General features: G+C 37.5%; 2 protein-coding genes across 3 annotated transcripts; one reads left to right on the top strand and one right to left on the bottom strand.

The window, feature by feature from the left end:
- Positions 1 to 529: 529 nt before the first annotated feature.
- Positions 530 to 7,807, top strand: LOC124160654 (probable DNA double-strand break repair Rad50 ATPase). 2 transcript variants are annotated; one of them, XM_046536574.1, is made up of 6 exons: positions 530 to 708; positions 792 to 900; positions 1,147 to 1,291; positions 2,212 to 2,275; positions 3,346 to 3,509; positions 7,485 to 7,807. In XM_046536574.1, the coding sequence occupies exons 1-6, from the start codon at positions 619 to 621 to the stop codon at positions 7,621 to 7,623; spliced, it is 711 nt and encodes a 236-aa protein (XP_046392530.1). In that variant the 5' UTR covers positions 530 to 618; the 3' UTR covers positions 7,624 to 7,807. The 2 variants fall into 2 exon arrangements, with proteins under 2 accessions (XP_046392530.1, XP_046392531.1); XM_046536575.1 differs by having other exon boundaries at positions 3,346 to 3,504; positions 7,485 to 7,570.
- Positions 7,808 to 7,999: 192 nt separating this feature from the next.
- On the bottom strand, positions 8,000 to 24,922 carry LOC124160651 (EF-hand domain-containing family member C2-like). Its single transcript, XM_046536569.1, has 13 exons — positions 24,754 to 24,922; positions 24,475 to 24,663; positions 24,211 to 24,361; positions 20,540 to 20,763; positions 20,158 to 20,409; positions 17,835 to 18,093; positions 17,471 to 17,663; positions 17,189 to 17,331; positions 16,618 to 16,814; positions 15,956 to 16,089; positions 12,004 to 12,120; positions 10,095 to 10,383; positions 8,000 to 8,177 (listed from the first exon to the last, which is right to left on the bottom strand). Exons 1-13 carry the CDS (start codon positions 24,805 to 24,807, stop codon positions 8,055 to 8,057), a joined length of 2,325 nt encoding a protein of 774 aa, XP_046392525.1. The 5' UTR covers positions 24,808 to 24,922; the 3' UTR covers positions 8,000 to 8,054.
- Between the last annotated feature and the right edge of the window lie 24 nt (positions 24,923 to 24,946).

Raw genomic sequence — 24,946 nt, 5'->3', positions numbered from 1 at the left:
CATTCCTAGCTGCGCCCCTGACCCCTCTCACTATTTATATGGAATGTAAAACGCTATCAACCTCTCCCCATGATCGATTCGCCGATCCGCTACAGGACATACTTATTTTCTGAATAATTTTCTTTGCTCAGCTAACCCTGAAAATCCAAACATTATGTATGGCCCATCATAGAATATGTATTCTACCAAATTTACATTGTCATCGCCAAACGCGGAGCGAGGTACGGCATCGGCAAGGAGGTAGAAAAATATCATGTAAGAGATACACCAACTTGCATCGGTCGACTACGAAATTTACGGATAACCACTAACCACGCCACTAACATTAGAAGTTATAGGACAATGAGCCAATTCATTAATCAAATCAACCATTGTTACCGTTGAAATTGAAAATTGGTCGCCGACAGAAGCAAATTGCATGATTATAGCCACATGACAGCTTTTTGTGATTGTCGCACACTCTTGCCATGGTTGACATTCATTTGTTTTCTGCAACGTCATTCAAATGTTTCGATCGTACGGCCGTACGGCGCATAATCGCTGCGCGTAAGTGTTGCGCCGAAACAAATTTTGAATCGGTTTGGAAGCATTGAAAGTGTGTATTTTTAATATAAAGGCATGGATGACCAAACTATAACTGGATTTCCTTTTAAATTAGATTCTTTTGAAAAAGCAGTGGACGAGATTCAGTCTGAGACTGCGGCTCAGGTGAAATATGCCGATAAAACTGGTGAGTTATGTATGACCTATGTATTACTCTGTCTTACTCAGGAATTATTTCAATGTTTCAGCATTCATCGCTAAAAGAGCTTAAAGATCGTCATCTAAAGCTGAAGGAAGATTTGAAGAAGAAGAAAGATAATCTCCAAACCATAAAAGATAAGAAAATGCACGTTATAGGTGAGTTACAGAATAAGTTTTTGTCATTTTATTATGTAACACTTCTGAAGATAAAAGTTTGTGTTTAATCGATGAAGGTTTTTAATCGGTATTCGAAATTAACTTAAGTACGTTATCCATATATTTGGAACTATTCTGTTTTGCGTAAAAATCGACTTGTTTTTGATATTGTTACAATGTGAGTGTAAAAATTATTCTGTAATTCACTTATTAATTTTGCTATGAAAATTTCACTTATTGAAACAGAGAAACTGAAGCTTGAAGAATTTCGAATGAAGGAAATGGAGGAAAAGTATAAGACTAAATTAGAATTGACAGAGGAGGCAAGGAAAGCTGTTAAAGAAATACAAGATCAACTTCAATCTGAGAAAGATAAACAAATCGAGAATTTGTAAGTTACAGTTTTTTGTTTGTTTAGGAGTGTGGCAGTGTATAATATTTCATTATTGTGTCCATTAGAAGGGGAAATATACTTGTACCTATGAGGTTGGTAAAAGTAAAGCACTCAAGTTATTCTCAGAGGCATGCATTGTTAGAAGGGTTTCATTATTCGAGGAAAGAGAGATTGCTCATAAATTATACTTCGAAACATAGCAAGTAAGGTGCCTATCAATGAAGTGTGTTGATGTGAGTGAAATGAAAGGACCAGGGTGAAATAGCTGTATGGGGAACACTGGCCTCTAAGAGGTGGGATAAATCTTGTGAAAGCATCTAATAACATTGCAATGCCTCTATGTAGTAAAATGTAATACCATTTGTATGGCTCATTTATCTGTTGTACTTAAGTGAGTTACCCTTCCAACATCTTTTTGTGGCACTCAGTGTACACAGAAGGTCCCACAGCCTATTTAGGCCAAATTGGCCATCAATTGGATATATGTCACACCAATTCAGTGATAAAATTCACGATAGACCCTTTCATTGACCTTAAGGACTGTATCCCTTTGAGAGGCAATGTTGAAATGTTTTTCTTCTGTCAATGTTTGTAGCTCTGAATAGACTTGGTGATTGGCACTGCAGGTAAGCTCTATTAATCTAGGACCCTCGAAACCGAGTCTTGTTGAACTTTTCCATAAGATGGTTTACTGGAAAGGGTCAAATTCTCTAGCTCCACACCTCTGTTGTCATGCTATCATAAAGTTTGGTATGTTTGGTGAAATTTATTTTGTGTATCAATGCTCCAGGATTATTTCCTATAAAAAACTGACTTAAACATTCCTAAATACAATGTGGAATATGTGCATTTTGATAATCGCTGGATTTGAAATATTTCTTTACACTTAGGGTAATAGTGTATTCATCTATTTTCAGGAAAGTCTATGAAAATAAAATGGCAATGCTGGCTCAGTGTTTTAGGGAAGGACCACAGCACTATGTGAGTTAATTTATGTGTTTTATAATTTTCAACTTTTCCACAAGACATTTTTAAAGATCTGTGAGATGGTGAAAAATTTTCTTACATGCATCCAATGGGCAATAATTTGCCAAAAATTATATAAAAAACTGCTGCGACCTAAATATTTACCCCTCATAACTGTGATTTTTGTAGAATTATTTAAAATATTTGATTTGGGAAGTTGCATATTTTCTATTCAATGACAATACGTTTTGTGATATCTGTAACATTGTTATCCTTTTTGGGGATAAATATTTAACTCAGTTTTGACATGCCAGTGGTGTTTCCTGTCCTTTTAAATGGTTGAAGAACTTGACCGGCAAATAGTCTTCCGAGTACAGCATTTAATACTCCCCCTCCTGGTTCAACTAGTTAACCAAACAAGAGCTGCCTAGTTATAATTTTTCATAAATTTATTTTTGCTTCAAAATCTAAATTTTTTAATGAGGAAATGAAAACACAAAATATCATATCAGCACGGCTTAATAAATATTATTTAACCTTCCCATCCCAATCTTCCTGGGTGCTATCCTGTTTCAGAATGAGAGACAGGTGAGAATTTTTTGAAGCCAACATTTTGATGGCTTGGTCTGCTATTTTTTTCATGCATAAGATTATTGTTTCTCATGTGAAGCCGAAATTATAAAGAAAGTTTCAGTGCATGGTAGTGGTGCTAAGAGTTAAATTACCCTTTATTCCATACGCACTCATTCAGTGATACAACCTGAAGGTTTGTTTATTTAAGTGAGGCTAGAGCTCACCCCAAACTAGGTCACGGGTATGTGCAATTTACACATTCAGGGTAGGGGGTGCCAGTTCCTATCTCTGGGCCACCTGGAACCTCGAGGATTTTCATTTGGGGGTTTCTGAAGGTTACCATGCTCCCCCATTCCATACCAGGCATGTTGAATACATTCCTGTTACTTATTTTATCATTTTTTTCCTTTCACGCTGTAGCTATTAAGTACAAGAAAACTGTTAAGTTTAACTTTTTCAAATGAAAATCATTCATTTCATTACACTTACAATTACGTCTGCCCTCAATACAGAATCGTAAAAGCATGATGCAGAAAATAAGGAAATTGGAGAATGCATCTGCTGGCCTGAAAAAAGACATAACTGAAAATCAGAGGAAGATTGAAAATTGTTTAGAAATATTCAGAAATATTGCAAGTGAAGGATCAAATTTCAGTGGAAGCATTTCTATGGTACTGTAAGTATAAAATTAACCTCAATGTAATTTCTGAGTTTCAGAATGGGCAATGTATTTATTAGGATTTCAAGCATGTTAGTTGGCCATCAATTTCCTGTGCATATGTATCATATTTACCCTGGTAATGAGGGACAGTTTGGTACTTGATAACCCTGGTCAAAGTCACGTGGTTATCCTGAGAAATTTCATCTACGAGGATTGTACCAAAAGTAAGGTTCCCAATGAGCTACAATGTTGAGCGAATGTGATGGGCTGAATCCCATAATATTGCCGTGCACAGTGGTTCCCCTACTCTCGAGTCTGCCAGTCCGCGATTCACTTTGTTGCTCATTATTGGCTTAGCAACCGTCAACAATGAAAGTGATGATCCCCGCTCCCGCCAAGTGTGAGGATCGAGCAGTAATCCGATTTTTCCTTGCAAGGAAGTTACCGCCATTGGAGATTCATCAGCAACTGACTGAACTTTATGGTGAAGAGTGCATGACCTTTCAGCTTGTCTGCAAATGTTGTAGGGCTTTTGCCGAGAGTCGCAAGGAAAGTTCACGATGAAGAACGGAGTGGAAGACCGCCGGTTTTGGATTGTCCAGAAGATCAACAGTGAGCTGCTCAAAGATCGGAGGGTCACTGTCCGTGAACTTGTTGAACGCATTCCTGAAGCTTCCCACAGCACAATTGAAAGAACTTTAACAGAAACGTTAGGTTATTGCAAGAAGTGTGCTTGCTGACTGACGGACACATGCAGCAACACCTTGACTGTGCTCGCCAATTTCTTCAACAATTTTAGGGGGGGGAGGAGTTGTTGGTCTCTATCGTCACCGGAGATGAAGCGTGGGTATTTCATTATATCCCTGAAACAAAACTCTTATGTGGCAAACGCTTCAAGAGCGACGATGAATTCCGAGCAGAGGTCGCACACTTCCTCAACGGGTTGGCGGGAGACTTCTTCAACTTAGGGATAGAAAAGCTGGACCACTGTCTTTAAAAGTGCGTCAAAAGAAATGGAGACTACGTTGAAAAATAATCAAAAGTGTAAGCTTTTCAACGATGTGAAAATCAATATAAATAAACAAAGTTTTGTATTTGTAAAAAATATGGGAACCTTACTTTGGGTACAACCCTCGTAGTTAATACATACTGTGGGAAAGAGTCTTACAGGTACATGAAATTTTGGGGCAGTAGTGAGGGTGGGGAAGCTAGAAACTGTGAATGAAGAGGTGCAGTGTTACAGCAAGGGGGGTGGTTTTGGGGGATAAAATCCCCCCCCCAGAGCTCAGAGGAATTTTTAAGTTAAATTTATTTTACTTAATTGGATTAATATTGCTTGTAGAACAGTGTGAGGATTAACAAAATATCCCTCAGAAGGCTGTAAAACTCAACATTTTGAACCATTTATCTAAAAATTTTTTCTGGCGGAGGGCCCCCACACCCATTGCTTATCCTGGCGGGTATACCACACCCCAGGCACCCCAGTATTAGTTGCACCTGAAACCCCCACTAGCCTTAATTCCTAGCTGCGCCCCTGAAGTGGTGAATTGATATTTTGAGATGGTGCAATACTATGTGGAAGGAAAGTAAGAACTACTTCATCAGTGATTGGTCTGTAAAATCTCTCTAATTAAAGTTCATACATATATAATTTTAATTTAGATTAAGAAAAGTTTTCAAATGGGGTTTTATGCCAATTATTGTGGCTCCAATTCTTTTTTGCCATGGTTCCCATTCCAAATCTAAGCTTAAGAGACAGTGGAACTGAGAATTAAACCAACCCATCACTGTTTGTTACCATTTTGACTGAACATATAACAAAACAGTGGAAAGAAAGTTTGAGAACTGGCTGTAAATGGTTGGTTAAAACAGAAAGCTTTTCAATCAGGTAATATTTATCACCAACGGTGAAATTTGCCATGAGAAATCATTTGGCTTAGCCAGTGTTTGAACCTTGATCTCCCAATAGGGTGGTTTCCTATTATTTTTTTATTGCCTTAATCGAAAGATTATTACTGCTGGAGTACGTATTTCACGCTTTTAGATTTTTAAATGACAATATCTATTTTTCGCGATTAAACGAAAAGTGAAAATTTTCAAGCACGCGAAAACGCGACGCTCAAGTATGAATGCCGGTAAATATCTCCGTACGTCGTATTTCTGGTTCCCCCTCCCGCCCGGTGAGGTGACCTTGAGGCGAGGCTTAGCGCTAATACGTCGCAGGCTGCCAGCGGGTAGCTGAGTACCTTGCTGAATGGTAGCGCTTGGCTTAAAAAAGGTTTATTAATACCTTATCAAACGAAGAAAACTTTCCGACCGTAGCCAGTTTTAGTAGGTGATTATTAAGACATGTTTCCCTGAGCTCTGTGCCTCATGCATGCATTGGTAACCTCAGACGATGATTGATGTGAGTGAAATGAAAGGACCAGGGTGTAATAGCTGTATGGGGAACACTGGCCTCTTAGAGGTGGGATAAATCTTGTGAAAGCATCTAATAACATTGCAATGCCTCTATGTAGTAAAATGTAATACCATTTGTATGGCTCATTTATCTGTTGTACTTAATGCCAGCCAAATGATTTTTTCATGGCTAATTTCATTTACAGCAAAATCCCGATTATCCGAGCTAATGATGGGGAGAGACGGCATGAATACATAATCGGAAAACACGAATAATCCAAACTTTCATTTTAATTTCTTGTAATATTTATAATTTATGAAAATTAAACCACCTATTGTTATTTATGCACATTACCTTTTGTTTTAGATAGCTTTCCGGAATCATTGAGAGCTTTTTTTTACGACCGCAATCTTTTTAGTAACGATAATGTGATTATACTTGTATTCCTCATGCTCCACCTGGTTTCCGAAAACCGCGCACCCGTGGCTGTGAGATCGTAGATTCAGAAAAGTGGTGTGTACGAATGCTTCAAAACCGCTGTGCGGCGTCGGAAACTATAGTACAATGTATACATTGTCTCCTGGCTACTTAGTTGTGTTTCACACAAGTTGCCCAGGATGCAACTACCACGGGATGTGGATCTGTGATCACTGAGCACGATTGTGAACCAGGAGGCTTTGGAAACAAGAACACGGAACTCCTGTGAAGTCAAAACCCCGTTTATAGGAAACCATGGCTTTGGCAAATTTTCTATGCAGGCGAGTGCCTGGGTATGACTCATTCTATATCTACTTTCACTTTCCCAGCTGCATTCACTTCTACTATTCCCTTCCTATCCATGTTGACCTAAACTAGTCACGGCGTAACAAGAGTGACGAAATCTCCGGCTCCCTTGTGCCGTATTCAACCCCATGCAAGGCCACGGAATAATTGCACAGTGGTAATAAGAAATATGCAATATAAGATCGTAGAAAGCATTTACCTTAATTTACAAATGGTTAACCATTGAAGAATCTTCTAAAATTAATCAGGAGTTTTTCCTGCGGCTGATCGTCGCCTGCGATGCTAGAGCAGAGGTTCAAGTAAACTTGAAACAATCCTTGTCAGCAAGTATGTAAATAAAATAAATCCATTTTACGAAGGGGATTCTAATGGACATAGTAATCCTGGTGTAGCTTTGCTTTAAAATGCAAATGTCCCAAGCTTTTGCGTCCAATTTTATTTTTTTTATAAAGATCCCGGAAAACATCAAAGGAGTGTGAACTCATGTGCGTATAATCTGCAACACGGATAAACCGCACCCGGATAATTGTGAGACTGCTGTATTTACACCTGTTTGCATGAGTGAATGTAAAGTCACTGTGCATAGGTTATATTTGAGGTTGAGGACAAAATTTTGAGCGGCATAGAGTAATTTTTTTCACTGTGTTTCTCTCTTCCTGGGCTAAATGATGTAGTAAATCTATTTTTTTAGTTTCGCTATAAAGATTTAAAAAAATTAAACTAAGCATTTTCACAAAATTCGAATGTCTAGCGCAGTTTGCTGATAGATTTGTGGTTGGTTCTAGCTTGCCTTTAATTACTTTTAGGAAAGAAATGGAAGAAGAGGCTAATCAGATGAGTGAAATAGAAATTCCTGTCCTAAAAACTGCATTGAAAAGTTTGGACAAATTTGTTGGAAAAGAAGAAAATGACAAGCTTGGTAGTAGTGTTGGCAGTGAAGAATGATATTGTTGCTGCAGTGTACTCATGTGAATGAGGACTCTTAAGCCCTATGTTTCTCTATTGCATTTGTGTATTTAAAATTACTTATGAAAGCATAGTTTTGTTATTTTAGCCATTTATTTTAAGTTTCAATTTGTTCACAACTCTCTGTATAAAAATGGTGTGAATAAAATTCACATTTCCATAACATCTAAGAATTATGGAAAAATTTCTTAAATTTTCTTAATTTCACCTTTTCATCAAAGTGCAATAAATTTATTTAATTACATTCTATTGACCATATATATTCTATTGATAGTGTCAACATGTGCATTAGATGATTCATGTGGAGGTTAAATGTGCTATGGATTGTTGGTTCCTGTAGATTTTGAAGCATTAATTCTCTGAAAACTTGATTTATTCTGCAACAATATTAGTGTGAAACTTGTGACAGCTTATTTATTCTGCCTGAGGAGCTCTTCTTCCAGGTTTAGGCCTTTCATAAGTTCTAAATAATTTACTGCATCTCTTGTTCGTATCTTGCATGCTCCCCGCCCATGTGCAATTTTGCGTATGTCCTGAAAAAATTGAAAAGCTATTGAAATAATCATGAATATTAAAAATTAATTATGACTTAATTTTAATTTGATATAGCTATAACATATTTTTGTTGGAAACCTAGTCTAGTCTACTTCTTAGCTACAGAGTGCATGTAACCATGCAATTTTTAGGATTGCCAAGGGACATTAGAAAATCCCAAGCAGCAAAAAGTGTTATGAGCAATTTTTACTTATATGGTGAGTGGGAATGGTTGTTAATATTATCAAGTGAAATAATAATGATCCTTATATGGTGTTTGTAGTTAAGATTCAGATAGAATCTGTAATTGGGGAAATGGCTAGTGATTAATTTTACAATAGGTATGCTAATTCACAATAGCATGTATAAAAGCGTATCAGGCTTCACTTTGTAGACATATTTAATGCCCTTAGAAATTACACATTTTAATTCTATAAATTATAACTGTGTTATTTTAATACAGGAATTAACAATAGTTATTAATGTTTCATTATCATTATCAAGGATTTACTGTTTCTCAGAATCTTCTGGTGACTGTCTACAAGTATCAGATAGTTGGGGTTCCAAATCCTCCAAAATAATTAAGAGGTCTGGTTTCAAGTGTACCCCCCACTAATGACCCTGAACTTAATGACCTGCATAAGTGAATCCCTCTATAAAGTTTGGCTACTGTGTTGTGACAATCACTTGTTTAGTTTTTAAGAATATGGCAATATTTTATCAAATATTTTAGGTGTGTATTTACTATTTCAAAACCTATAATCATATGATTCGCTTTGATAATTTATATGCATGGAATCAGACAGACAAACTATGTGAGAGTAAAATTTTGCCTTAAAACCCATTTTGTATACTCAAGGTGGACTAGGTGTTGGTAAGATCAAGAGATCAGCCTGAAGTAACCAAAACCTGGTTTATGAGTGGTTTGTTTCCATGGTAAATCTTAAAAATTAGGTTAAGGAATCAGAAAAATGTTTAAAAAATCTGTAATCCAGTGTAATTCTCTAAGTTAGCATATCCAAGGTTAGCTTTTATTCTTTGAAAAGGAATCACATCATGTGCACAATTTGAAGGAACAAAGTGACTGGGGGAAAGGAGAGTGTCAGCAGGCAAAAATAGATTGAATGAATGGATAATTGGGAGGATAAATGGAATAAATTTAATAGTGTGCATTTTATTCCTCTTGAAATTATGCCTATAAAGTATTTTCCTCGCAAATACAGTAAAACCTCTCACTTAAGGACACAAATGATCATAGAAAATGTGTCAGTCAGAGGTGTCCGTAAGTTGGAGGTGACCTAAAGAAAACCTCATTTTTATGGTTTATTTTACCACACAAATATAATGCTATAAGAATTCTAGACAATGTTCGCAACTTTAAACAATTTTTCGTGGTGCAGTGGTCTGGAGACATTATTTGCCCTTACTTTCCTGCACCACACATTAAGAACAGCACCCAATGTTCTTTTTTGCCATGTGCAAGCTGTATTATCTGTTGACTGCTGTGTACCACTCATAGGCAACCACAGGCTTGAGGGTCTTATGTGTATCAGGATGAGGTGCTCTTTCATTTGGGATTAGGATTTCCAAGAGTGCATACCATAAAACGCTTTTGCTTATTCCCTATACGCCAATATTGTACTGGTTCCAAAATGTTTGCCTACCTCTTTCCCCGAGCTATTCATAAATGCAATTTTTAAAGGAAAAATTTTCCATTTCAAGAGCTGGGTCAGCTAATCCCCAGCAATTATGCCCATATAAGAGAAGAATTGAGTCCATTAAAGTGTCTGTTTCCGTATATTAGACGTGTGATCTGTATACAATTGCATATCGTTCTGCTGGGGAATTGAATTCTGTCCTTAAGTAAGAGATTTCCCTATAATTCTAAGCTGTTAATATTTTAAGAAAGTCTATACCTCAGGAGATAGTGGTACCACTGTTGGTGGAGGTGAATTTTTTGCATCCAAAAACTTCATCAGCTGATGGTATGAATATAGACAGTCATCTGATGGATGTCTATCGAGTTTATCCACCACAACTTCCAGTATTTCTTGCTGCACTGGAAGTTTTGAAGCTCGTAGGCAAGCCCATATTTCTTTTCTAGGCAACCAACCTTGCTTGCATCGGTCTCTTGATTTCAGATGCTCTCCCAATCTTTCCAAGCCATGGTAAATATTACGTCGAATTTCTGTGTGAACAATTGGCCTGCAAAGAGTATTCAGATAATATTATTTTCTATTGATATCATAGCTGACTCAGTTTGGTACTAGAAAAAGTTAGAACCTCTTTCATACATTCATTTATTGCACTTGAGGGAGCCTTTGTGAAGTACTACTCATCAATTTCATTCATCATTTGTAAATGTATTGTCCATAATAGATAATTGAAACATATGAAATCTCCTGTGGCCTTAAAGCCGAGTTACTATGATTTGAAAATTATCGGTAGGCAACCTGCATTGCATATTTTGATCCGGGCGGAATGGTAAAGTTGCCTTGGTCACAGCTAGCTATGCACTAGCTTTTATAGTGGCTCGGTGTTTAAAATGTGCTGTGCAGGAGGCCTACGATTCATTTTCAAATTGCAATTACTCTGCTTGTAGGGCCTTGGTGTTATTAAACAGTTCAGTTGCCTACTGAAAAAAATACACCTACAAAGTATGAATGACAATTCTGTGTAGCACTTTGCTAAGGTTCCTTGTTAGTTAAATATTCCTGTATTGATTTCAGTTGTATCCCTGTATTTTCCCTCTTAGTACGGTGGGCTTGTATATTGGCTTTTGCATCTTGGATGAAAACTGCAGCTGGCTGATATCAGCTTCTAAGTGACATAATTATATGGCACTGCGTTAATTTGATTATTTTTCAGGCAGTGTAATTTTTTTTACTGTAATTAACCATGTATTTTTAAAGAAAATAATTTTTTTAAACTTTGTGGGTGTAAAAAAATTGCTTCATGATACATATTGTTTTCGTTAGGTGCCACATTTTATTGAATTTCCCTCAGTGTTTCTTGTTAATACTTCTGGAAGAAGTGTATCATTTAGATAGTTTAATTGATATTATTAGATAATAACTTGTGCTTGTTGCATGCATGCTGGTATTTCCATGGGGGTCATGCAGAAAAGGCTTCTGCACCCCCATTTGACCCCCATTTCATGCATGGGTTTACTGTATTTTAATCAAGATGGATTAACACTATGCAGGCATGTAGCCTTATTTTTCTCTTATGGCAACTACTTGCGATACATCTGCCATGGAGACCACTAGAGCACTGGCACTGTAGCCCTCTACTGATGAATTTAAGTGCCAGCATTATGCAAATGAAATATGTTGTCGATTTAAGAAAATGTGGGAAAATGGTGGATACTTTTTTCTCTATTGTACATACTCTTGATTGGACACATTCATGAATAGTTTTTAATAGCTGATATAAGTTGCCATAACATATGGCTGTTATTTTTCTGTTTTTGATTCATTGCTTGGTTCTCGATGTATGAGCAACACAACATTGAAGATCTTGGCCATCTCATAGGAAAGGTCTCAGGCCTCCCTCGCTGCTCCTTATGCTTTCATCACCACATTTCCAGAGGGTGGAAAATTCAGTGTTTTTTTTCCTTTAATTAGCTGAACATTAAAATTTGCAAAGATTTTTTTAACGACCAAGTTTCTCCACTTATTTTCTAAATTTATGAATTTAACTGCACTTTTGGACAAAAGGAAACAACTGGATAGAGGATATTTCGAGTAACCAAATATTGTACTCAAGTGTGTACCAGAGGATTCGTAGATAATTTATCCTTGGCAGGGCAGGTTTAGGTCTTACCTAAGGTGATCCAATGATAGATTCTCTCGGCATTCAACCCTTCCAGGAAAAGCTCGAGCCAGGGTGAGAATTTCATGATCAGTAATTTGTTCACCAAGTACTTCTTTTATTGTTCGCCTGTATTTGTAAAGATTTGTGATAGAAAAATAAAGTCCAGAACATATTTCCTTGAATTATATCGAAAAAAAAAACTAGGGATGGAATACAATTTAATATGTACTTACCCAGCTGGCACAATCATAACTAATGATGCAAGTCAAAACATTGGTACATAATGGATTAGAAATTGAACAAAGGTTTTATGTCAAAGTGTTTGTTAAATTAACATGAAAGTCTTGAATTTCTTCTTGGCCAAAGTTCAAAATAATAAATAGCTTATAATATTCACAATGGGGTGACCAACTCTCCAGTTCTTCTGGGATTTCCTGTAATTCGCCCTATTTTTCTCAATATAAATGCTCCCATATTTTCTCTACTTTTTTCCCTTTGCGTGATTTTCCCGTGCATTTTTAATGGGATAAAATCGTGTAGAATCAATCGTTTTAATTTAGCTGACATTCAAGAGTAGATGCGGTTGATTCAACCGTGAGTTTTTTTCTCCTTAATCATCTTATTCCGAAGTGAGCATCCAATGAGTTTAAATCTCCTTATCTGATAAATCAATGAGCACATGCTAACTTCCGTTCTTTTTTTTTTACTCTGATGGTAGTGTTTTTGCATGGTTTGGTATTCGCATGGTTATTCTCACATTCAATTCAGGAATTGATTCTAAGCTCCTCATGCATGGAAGGAATTCCCCAATCCATAAGTCTGTGAAGCTTTGCAGCAACTGTAATGTTGGTATTCTAACCTTTCTGTACAAAGTCAAAACGTGTGATTCAGTGCCTATGTCATTAGATATACATTGTAACCGATGCTGTTTGGCATGATTTTAGGGTTACATAGTTTGGCGTTCACGAGGGAAGGAGAGCTATATTTGATTGTGGTGCACTGTGTTTGACTGTATGTGTGTCGTGAGGTATGAATGGACGTGTGTGGAGTACGTTTCCCCCCTCCTCTCCCCCCACTATTTGCCGATCGCTCCCAGTTTTGAGGTTTTTCCGATTGCGTGACTCTGTGTGTGTACTGATGAGCTAACCCCCACCTCCCAACCACCTACCGTGCAGGGCGAGGCAACTGAAGAACCCACCAGTTCTCCACCCCTTCCCCCCAAACAGTGAGAACGTGCTTCAAATCCCCCCCCAGTGTTGACATGCCTCAAGAAACAGACCTCTTCCCAATTTCCTCCCCACTGTCCCAACCCCCAGAATACCAACCCTCTTCGAAGTATATAACCTGGAGAGCGATCAGCTGAAAGAGAGACATCAATCCTGCACTCGTCATGCTGCTAGAGGCTCTGTTGATTTGCTGAAGCACCTTAGTAAGAAGTTGCTGAGAGAGAGAATCTGGAGACGTTGGAACTTGGACCAGAAAGGAGAGGACTGGCGAAACTTGGAAACAGGAGAAGGAACGGTAGATTTCCATTGCCAATGAGAAGATAGTCAACCCACGTCATCCCACTGAATATTCTCTCAGCCCATGGTGTGCAGAAGGTGCAGAGACTGAGGAAGGAGCCATCCGAGGACAGCAGTGAACGAGAGAAGGAGAGAACCTGATAAGTAAAGTCACAATCCCAAATTACGCTCCCCACTTTGAAGTAAGGAAGAATCTAAAGTCACAATCCCCGAATTAAGTTCCCCCCCTCGAAGTAAAGAAGAATCTTAACTTAAAGCCCCATTGTCGTGATAGTGAAGAAATACGAATTTCCCCCCCCCCCCCTTTTTCAAGTATAAAAGAACCGAAGAGCCGGCACCCTCCCCCAAATTTTGTGTTCGTTCACCGCATTACAATTTCTATCCCCTTTCCCCCCTTTTTGAATGAGTGCGTGTGGTTTACTATTTAGGACAGTACATGTTATTTTTGATCAATAATTGTGTTCGAAGTTCACGTTTTTGTTTCTTGTGAATTCACTTTTTTGCCAAAGACTGATTGCAAAGGAAATTTACTGTTTTTTTTGTTATTATATTGTCACATCTTGTTGAATCAATCATTTTGGTTAATACCACTGGCCAGTTTCATGTTTAAAGTAGTAAAGAATATTGAGTTATTTATGTTTTATGAGTATCTTGCCTTGTGGTGATGGTTTTCCGGGTTTACACCGCGTTGATACATGTTTTGCGGACGACAGTTTCGAGCGCGTTCCAGCTCCCGTCTTCGGGTCCAAATGATTTGCAGATCTGTGATCCTTATTTATTTACAGCTAGTCAGACGGATGTTGATTTTTAATTCCATTGTTGGAAAAACCGTTTGAAAGATGAGGATAAAGGATAGCCGTCTTCCCTATTGAAGTTCTTAGGGTGACTCGCTATTTCAATCGCCTCCCTTATCAGCCTAATAAAATAAATTGAAATAGCCGATTGAAATAGCGAGTCACCCTAAGAACTTCAATAGGGAAGACGGCTATCCTTTATCCTCATCTTTCAAACGGCTTTTCCAACAATGGAATTAAAAATCAACATCCGTCTGACTAGCTGTAAATAAATAAGGATCACAGATCTGCAAATCATTTGGACCCGAAGACGGGAGCTGGAACGCGCCCGAAACTGTCGTCCGCAAAACATGTATCAACGCGGTGTAAACCCGGAAAACCATCACCAAATAACTAACCGCGGAAGCCTCCGTAATAATTTTATCTTGCCTTGTGTTTTTATGCATTAAATGTTCTGTTGAATTCGTAATTAGTGTATTACCAGCCTTCATTATTTCTTGCACGCCAAATACAAGTAGCAACAGGAGCCCACCCCACACCCACTTGCCCTTTCTTAATTCCTCTTCCTTTCCCCCACTTCCCCTTCAACCCACGACCCGTCTGACTCAGCCGATACCCCCTCCAAACGAACCCTCCCCTCCCCCAGTCCTCACCCAGTCAAGGTGAGCATTACAATATATAACTTATCACGGTAATAATTTTTTAATATTAAACTGACCCATAAATGTTACTTGATTAGGTTGAAGGATCATACATACAATTCTTTACACAACTCATTGCTTGCGAGTAAAGTTTATTTTTATCATTATTTAATGCAGCTATGAATTTTTTAGATGTGAAACAGATTGTAACACAATGAATTAGGGAATCATCTAAAGGTTATACGTAGCAACTGACAGAATCTATAAGCTGGGCAAGTTTCTTGAACTCAGAGAGAGGAGAAAGTTCTGATTCACATGAAGGAAGGACCACTTTCATTCACATGGTTGCCTATATCAAGGTAGTACAGACCATATTGTATCTATTGATGAGATTTGCACTGAATGGTTTAAAGAGGGGAGGGTTATGGCCAAGAGACCTTATGTGAACATTACTCATTGTTCCCATTTTTCTCTGGCTAAACTTGATTATTAATCACCCATATGTTATTTACCTAGTTTATTTTGTGGAGCAGCAATTTTTAAAATTTCATTCCTGGCCAATAATGTATTTTTTAAATTAATTTATGCTTCCAAATTCAACAAAGAAAGCATTGAATATTGAACACAAATTGCACCACTCAAAAGTATTTTAATTTTTGAATTATTTAAGAGAATTATGAAAGCCCTCTGAAACATTGCTGTGTTTCCATTGTTTGTAAAGCATTGCATTTTACTTTCAAATTCACGTAATTTTTATATCACTAATTTTATATTTCTATTATATCACTAATTCTAGTGGTGGGTGGATGAATAACCTTTTGTGCAAAAACATTACATTTACTTTGAATGATGTGTAGTGAATTTTGTTCAATAAAAATCAATGGAATTACAAAATATTGCAGCATGCACAATTGCCTGCAATTACAGTCAATGAAATTACTTGTCTTGGTGAATCGATGGTTACATTCCATTTATGCTTTCATTACCATTCACTTCTACTTACCAGAACACATGGTATGATATGACCCCTGTTTGGTCTGGATCAATGCAAATGTATTTTCCAATAAAATCTTTATATATTGGTTGTAGAGCAGTTCTAACCTTATCCATTATCAGCCTTACATTGCTTTGCGGAAACTGCCAAAAAATTCAATGTACATTTTAAAGGAGAAGTACAGAATTGCTTTTTGTCAATATGCCTTTGAACAGGTTTGTTGCTGTGAAAGTAGCTTAGTGGATAACTGCAGATGATAGGAGTGAGATAGACACTTACTGATATTAGATGATGGAAAAGTAAATCTAGTTACTGAGGGAAAGAAAGCTTATAAGTTAAGGGAAGTTGATAATAGTGAGAAAGGGCAAGTACTATTTACTCAGTTCATGTAATGTTGAAAAAGTTTCAATACGTATGCATGTAGATTTTTAAGCAATTCTACGTGTTCTTGGATCCAGAATCAAATAAATCATTAGTGATTTCTCTACTTTTTTATCTCTCATTAATAAAAAGAAGGTTTAAGGATTAATAACTCAGTAATATGTATTACCAAGAAGGATTAAGTTATTATTAATTTTCTCATTAATGACATTATAATTAATTTTATATGTTTAATTTAATTTAATATATTTTTTAATTTGACAATCTGGACACACAAATGTTGGACTTACTTGGTTGCAATTATTTTCCATGTATGACAGAGCATATTCATCAGCATTTGTGATCAGGAAATGGAAATCATTTATGATGACAACTCCTCCAATGCAGAAGTCTTTTGCTAAATAGCACTGCGGTGGCTTACTCGAATATAAAGTCTCACCTGGCTTTATAACTTTCTGTCGGGCAAGAAACTTTCCGCCAAAATATCCTGTATTTAATAGATTAGAAGGAATCAATTTGTAATAAAATTAGCATTTGTTTCATGGACATAACTTTGCATTACATTAATCATGACAGTGCTAGTTGATCAAAAGGTGATAAGCTAAATACTCTATAGTATGGCTAGGATGTAGCCAACAAGTACCAGCTATGGCACTACCTTTCACTTAAGAACTCTCTCAAAATTTCTGGCAATTTCTTGTGTGGATATTATTTACTGTTCATGGATATTTGGGCAGATTACTTTAATGGTGAAACAAAAACACAGTACTATTCCACAAAATTCATTTAAGCTGTCTACTAGTGCAGATTACTTTAAATTGATTTTTTTATACCATTTGAGCTAAAGCAATTCTGATGTACCTGAATTTGCTGAAACCCTCTCAAAAATTGCTATTGTGTCATCTGAAAGGTAGAAATTAATCAAAAATCTGCGGTCAGCATTGGATGGCATGGATGAAATCATCCTGGCCTCAAACCGTAGAGTAAAACTCTCGAGGCCTTTCCTGAATAAAATAAAATCATGATGTTACAGACGAATCATACAGAATTGGAAAAATCTACTTAAGGAACCAGGAGCAGAATAAGTATTTTCATTCCATAAAATGAATACATAATTGAGATGTCCCTTAAATCTTCATTCACCTGTCTTTTTCTAAAAACTTAGCAAAATCTGGTTTTGGAGCAACTAAAATAAATGAGCGGCAGTTTTGAGCGGAGTCTTCGTGAGTGCCATATCCATTATATGGTGGAAGCTCTCTCTCAGAAGCAGGTGTAAATTCTTTCTTGCATTCTTCAGCTTCCGTCAGTGATGGATCTTGAGCTGGTGTGAAGTCATCTGCAGGATATTTGCAATGAAGTTTGAGTAATTATCTGAAGTAGCATGTTAGAACTTGAAATTATATTTCTGTACTTGTGAAGAGGGGTTGAGGAAAGTCTTTTGGCAAAATTAAAAATCCCACATTGCAAGAGAGTTGATAAACAAAGACAATATCACTTTATATCATACCTAGGCCATATTTTGATCTGTAGTATTCTTCAGTGTAAGGGTCACATGAAGTGAGGACAACTTTGCGACCATATACGTCAAGTACTTTTCCAATGCCCAAATCTTTATCAGTAATGTATGCTTGTTCACTTCCTTTGTCTCTTCCACTTGCCATGGAGTCGTAAATATAGTGGCCTTTTCTAATTGACTCACCCAATACATTTAAAACAATTAAGGGATTCCCAAAGTCGTCTCCAGGAAGGCCTATTGTTGTGAATTCCTGCAAAAAGGACATTCTTGACTGGTAAAGTTATAGCATATTTGGTTGGAATACATTCATGGAAATTCATATTTACATCAAGGCTGAGGCTACCATGGGGAAGGGCTAAGGGGGTCAAAACCCCAAAAGTTTTGAGTATGAGGCAGTACAGTCTGAAGTCAACCCTCTCAAAATACTCCCATACCCACACCACAATACTCCCATTCTTGTGAACCCCTCCCTGAAATTGATTTTCTTGCAACGGCCTTCATTTACTAGACATCGAATCAAAGTCTTATACCAAAGGCTTCACTCTATGGAATGATTTTATATTTGCAAGATTGGATTTGTATTTTCAAAATCATTTGCATATTCTTTGGTGTGGCAGAGCCCTTCGTTTCGAGCACCGTCACCTAGGTCAGCCACCTGGCTGAGGTCATTGCCCTGGGACCCTGAGGTCCCTACCGCTGCCGCCTGGGTACGTGGGACATAGCGCCAGCAAGGCGCCGCGAGATTGAGATGCTAGAGAGACGTGCACGGAACGGCAAGGGAGAAGGACTTGAGACATAGACGAACTGTATCGCTAACCATCCAAATAAACGTGGTCGGATTTACTTCCGTTTAATTTATTGAAGTGAGGTTAATCACCTACATATCCCTAACCCCTTCATTTGGTACTACAAGTTTTGCCGATCTAAAGCATCTTAGGGTATTTTTAAAATTGACATTGGTTGTAAAATAGTATATAGTACATATAACCCTAGTAACACAGCCTGTTGGCCCAACGTTGTTTTTTGGTAGGCCTAACGAGGCCTACCAAAAAACAACGCTGGGCCAATAGACTGTGTTACTAGGGAAGCAAACACGTTAAATAGGCCAAAAATCAGTGCTATTTGCCTATTTTGCATGTGAAGGTATGAACATTTTTATGCCATAAACCAATTTAATAACATCTCCCTTGCTGTTGAACCAAAATTGGATATTAAGATGATGACGAGGACAACCAACTATGAAGATACACAGGTTTAGTCGAAGATGAGAACTTAGTGGGAATTGAGACGTGGTGGAGCATGAGTGTTTTTGTGGGATAAAATGGTTAATTCAATGAAAAAAATAAAAATTTTTTATGATTGTATTGCATTTAAAAACGACTTGGAGAAATCAGTGTCAAAATTAGAAGTCAGGGCTGATTTCATTTATGAGATGAGGGCAAAGAGATCAGTAGGATAAATGATAACCACTCTGACAAGGTGGGATGAGAAATCAGAAGAAGTTAAAAATTTGTAAATCAATGATTGTCAAATGGTCAATACATTCTTTGTAAAATGGAATTTTTTCCGATTTTGGTAATGGATTTTTCTCTTTAGGCACAAGGCTGAGAGAAATACAATGGAAGCTCAATTTAAAGGGTGCTCACAATCCCCGAGAATAGTTTGCTTTATCGAGCGCTTGTTATATCAGAAGGTGAAGGATGAAGCCCCTTGATTTCCATATTCTTTGTACCTGACTGCTTTTCTTTTGCAGTGCTATTTCATGCAGGAATAAGACTTCCTTAGATTTAGATTGCGTATTTATGTCATGTGTATGCTTGTTTTAGTGTGTACGACATATAGCAAGAATCTTGTTATAAAGAATGTATGATAAAGATATGGCGGATGTAACTAGAAATTTGCTTTGGGAGGAGTATGAGGGCATGTGAGTTGCCTATATTGATAGTTTGTTCTCAGTTTGCATGCATCAGAAAACCATCCATTTCCTTAAGTCAGCTGAATATTTGTGTACATAAGGCTGAAAGTTAAATCCATCATTGGATATTGGTAAATGTCATAAAATGTAATTACATATATCGAAAAATGAAGTGTCATTAAAGGAGAGGAACCCCTGGGTAGGTGGTCTCCTCAGCAGAGGTATTATGGGTACTTGTTTCTACTACCAACTAGGTGACAGCTTCTCACCAACTCCTCTCCTCCTCGCATTAGTCTTGGGTGGTTCTTTGTAGTGTACCTTCCTTGGGGACAATCACTCAATTAACCCCAATTAACCAGAATGCACTGAATGTTCCTTACACATTTGGTGCCAGCTCACCTTCGGTAACTTAGAACGCTTTAGAAAGATTGGACCCATTTCAAGTCCTGAGCTCTCTGATGTTTCCTCCTTGATGTCCACTGTATCATCACTTAGGTAAAACTGTATTCTTAGCCGATGCAGGAGTCCATCAGGTGAGTGTCGGTCATCCCAATACCCCCAAAAACGGAGAACTTGTCGATCATGGGCCAAGAATTTAGAGAGTGTATGTTGAGTATAAGCTGGCTTTTTAGCTAGTTGCTGATTTTTCTCCTGGAATAAAGCATTAAATTTGCATTGTAAGGTAAAAGTGCCTTAGTATTCTCTCCTCTAGATATTGTTACCCTTAACAAACTCGTGAAACTTTTGCTGCATGAGTGATTTTACTCTTCTTTTATCTTACCTTTTCCCGTACTTGCATGTATGGGTCTTCAGGGCATGGTATTGGGTCAGGAACTGATATGCCTAAGCGGTTCAAAAAAACTCGTGTGTAGTGATCACAGTTTATAATCTTGAAAACTCTCCCGTATAGTTCCACTTCCTTCCCTATGTTAAAGTCTATAATGTCATAAAATATGTCATTTCTTGGTGCTGGAATCCTTATTCGTTGCCTATGCATTAATGTTCCTGAAAAGACAAAAAGCTCATCTGAGAAATTACGGTGATACGTAAGCCACGTTCCATTTTCCCTCAAATTCTTATCACTTATTTCTCCAGAGTTTGGCTTTGAAACTAGGAAACCTTTACGGGAATTACATTTCCAACATTATTTGACCTTATTAATCATGGAAACGTAAATTCATCGATTTAGCAAAGAATCATGAGTTCCAATATTAGACTGCACTCAAAAAGCATTAGAAGTTTTTTTCCTCATTAGCCAGCCCGGGATGCATGGGATACACAAGAGTGTGACTTACACGAGTAAATGTGGTAATCATGCAGGAGAATGAGAGTCATGTATATCTAGGAGAGAAGAGAAGCCTCATGAAAACCTTAATAAGAAGACGGAACAACCTTATAGGCCACATCTTGAGACATGATGGCCCGATGAAGACAATCGTCGAAGGACAAGTAGAAGGCAAGAATGGAAAAGGAAGACCTCGAACAAAATATATGGAACAAGTAAAGAGAGATGTGAAAGAGAAGAAATACGTAGGTGTGAAAAGATTAGCTGATAGGAGAACTGAGTGGAGAGCTGCATCAAACCAATCCTAGGGTTGTTGACCAGTGATGATGATGATGATGATGTATCTTTAGATCACAAAGGAAGTACCGTATTGGTCTGAATATAGTCCCCCATTTTTTCCAAAAATGCCCGTGGTAAAAGTAAAGGGGGGCTATATTCAAACCCATTTTTTGAAATTTTCCCGAAACTCAAGCCTCAAAATTAAAGGGGGGACTATAATTTGGAGAAATACGGCATTTCCAAGCAAGGCTGTTAACAGAAAATTCTGGAAAAGGGACTTGGTTGATTGGAGGGGGGGGGGGGGGTGCATTTTGAGATAGTCACCCTGGAAGGAAGCCCCTGAGATTTCACGAGCCTCTCAACAATAGGCTCACACACCATTTTTTAAACAGTACAGTGTGGAGTCTGAAAAAAAGACATTGTACTTTTCCATTTTTTATGTGCTTCCTATTCCTTGGGCTCTTTGACAGGAAAAGTTGATGGCTAAAACCTTTTTGCGGATAAATAATTAGATTACTTGCTCCCAAGGCATGTATTGAGAAATTTGCTTTGGGAGGAATATGAGGGCAAGTGGGTTGCCTATATTGATAGTTTGTTCTCAGTTTGCATGCATCAGAAAACCATCCATTTCCTTAAGTCAGCTAAATATTTGTGTACATAAGGCTGAAAGTTAAATCCATCATTGGTTATTGGTAAATGTCATAAAATGTAATTATATCGAAAGATGAAGTGTAATTAAAGGAGAGGAACCCCTAGGTAGGTGGTCTCCTCAGCAGAGGTATTATGGGTACTTGTTTCTACTACCAACTAGGTGACAGCTTCTCACCAACTCCTCTCCTCCTTGCATTAAGTAGTCTTGGGTGGTTCTTTGTAGTGTACCTTCCTTGGGGACAATCACCCCCTCAATGAGTGATTTGTCTGATTGAGTGAATGAGCTCAAACCATGGAAGAAGGAGGAGGCTCCTCCTTCCATGCTCGAACTTTAATGAGGCTGCCAACTCAGGCTAACTTGGTGGCAACTTTTGCATATTTTTTAAAATTTTAAGCTTATGAGAGAATGCCTAAATAAGAAATGTTTATTTTCATTGTAACCCTTCCTTCCCTTCCATCTTCTGGGCTCTTTTAATTATGTAATTGTACAGCTACAGCAAGGATGTGCCCCTGCTGGCTATGCCCTTAACCTTTTCCCTACTGTACACGTATATATACGTGTGGACGTTTCCTGACCCGGGAGACGACGGGCGTATATATACGTGTGAGATTTTCCCGGCCAGGCAATCGAAAGCCGTATATATACGTTTTCTAACTCCCCCCCCCCCCTTTTAGGATGGTCGTGGGTTTACGACGTCTTTGTCTCGGGACCCAACGCTTCGGGGTTTTAGGATTAACCCTCGGGATCCGGGAGCAGGTACCCAGACCCTTCATCTTTTAGAACCCCTCTCAGCGGTAAGGGACAGCGGTCATTTAATTGTTTATACAGTCAATTTTCGAAATAAATATTTGTTCATTTCTCAAGAAATATACACTAAGAATTGAATTATTTGTCTTTTGAGCAGCGTTTACAATTTTTAAACGAAATTCTTCGACAAATATTAACTTATATCTCGAGTTATGTATAAACATCCACATGGAAATTAATGCTGTGTTAAATGCGTTAGTAATGGCATTAGAACTTCATTTAAAATTTGACAATGCTCAGATAAAAATGAGGAATTCAATTCAAAGGCTGTAATTTACGTGCAAGCAACAATTATCCATTTGCTAAATACATATAAGCAATACATAAGTTGACCGCGAACCAATGCCGCAGGTATGATCGTAAACCCGGAAAGGAGGGAGCACAACTACTCTCGGAGTCCGAGATAATGCGAAATCCCTGCGTGGAGGGGTCGAAAATGGTTCAGCGAGACCCTTCTTAACGAATGCCCTCCAAAAATGCTCCGTACCACGAGAAAGAAGAGTCTCTTGGGGCTCAGTACAGCAGTCATGCTAAGACGAAAACTCTGCCGTCTCGAAAGGGTTAATTCCAAAGTAAGTCTTTTCTTATTAATTGTCTCTGGAAAAAATTCCACTAGATTAGGAATCAAAGCACTTATCTTGGCTTTCTGGGCCACCACACAAGCCACTATCCCACTATAGTATATATATATTTATATATATATATACCAACCTCTGCATGCCACTTTCAGATGGAGAGGGCCACAGTCAAGGTACGGATGATTATATATAATACCATGGGTATACCCATCCTATCTTTCTCTAAGCCCAAATTTCTTAACTTTTGCGAAATTATAGAACTTGTGTGTCAAAGGCCCTTGCTGAGGTTGTTATAAATGCAGGAAAAGGGATGGAAGAAAAAAGGTTTCACAGAAAGAATGCGCAAAACAGACCTAATGTAGAATGGTGAGGGAAAATCATTGCTTTACATTTAAGGGTGACAATTGAAATGTTTCACACGTGGGTTTCCCAATTTTTTAAGCACAATATTTATGTCATCATTGCTATTCTCTAATATTTGGGACATGTGAAATCTTTATCCTCTCATATAATAATATTTTGAACTAATTGTAGGTAATCAGATCGATTATCCCGTAAATATAATGATGATAAAAAACTTTTGATTTTTTTCAATCTAACAATAGCAGAATATTACCTAGCATTCTACCATGTCAGAGACACAAGAAGTAAACACAGGAATGCTGAACAGTAAAGTTCCATTTATGATATGAGTGCATATTCTGAAATTTGTGAGAAATTTAATTGATGCATTACAGATTAAGGGAAGAAAATGAGACGAGAGCTATGACAAATCCATCTTAGATTTGATGGCTCATCTTAATAAGTGCGAAAGGGTAACATTGCATAGTTATTTATGCTAATAGTTTTACCTTGAGGTATCCCACTGTTTCTTTGTTTTGGCTCGACAACCATAATAGTTCCATCCTCCAAATGGAAAAATATTTTGCATTTCCGAATTTGATAAGCACAATCTTTCATTTCATGTACTGTTGATTGAAAATAAGCTTCAAAGCACAAAACCTTGAGAATCAAGGAATTATATAAAATTATTAAACAAGATCTCTGGAGAATCAATACTTTAACATTAAGAATTGATGTAGTTATCACCATATCTACCAGTAAAGAAGTTGTACCTGCTTATCGAACACAACCCAGGCTGGGAATCTGTTTACAGCACTTCTTGTGTAAACCGATGGATAAATAGTTGGCTCACAGTCGGGTAAAGGGTTACCTCCTACAAAGGTTTTCATCTTTTCTGTTATTATTGGAACATCATTGCTGTACTCAAATATTTGGGACTTATGAAATCTCGATCCCCTTATCTGTGAAACTCAAAAACAGTCGTTATAAAAAAAAGTTTAGCCAACACGTCATGCTCGACAAAATATTTCAAAGTCCGAAATAAAGCCGACCTTGTCTCGAAAATTAAATCCCGGGAGTACTGGGAATGATACGTTCCGCAGCATTTTGAACCACTATTTATCGTCGATCTCCTCAATATTGTGTAAATAATCATATAAAAAACTATTTTGATTTTTTCAATGTAAAAATGTCGGAATGCCACCTTGCATTCTTCCGTGTCACCCACATGAGTGGTAAATACAA

Source organism: Ischnura elegans, chromosome 6, assembly GCF_921293095.1.
Source record: "Ischnura elegans chromosome 6, ioIscEleg1.1, whole genome shotgun sequence".
NCBI classification, from domain to species: Eukaryota; Metazoa; Arthropoda; class Insecta; order Odonata; family Coenagrionidae; genus Ischnura; species Ischnura elegans.
Note: the sequence above shows the minus strand (reverse complement) of the source record. Positions and strands in the feature narration are given on the sequence as shown.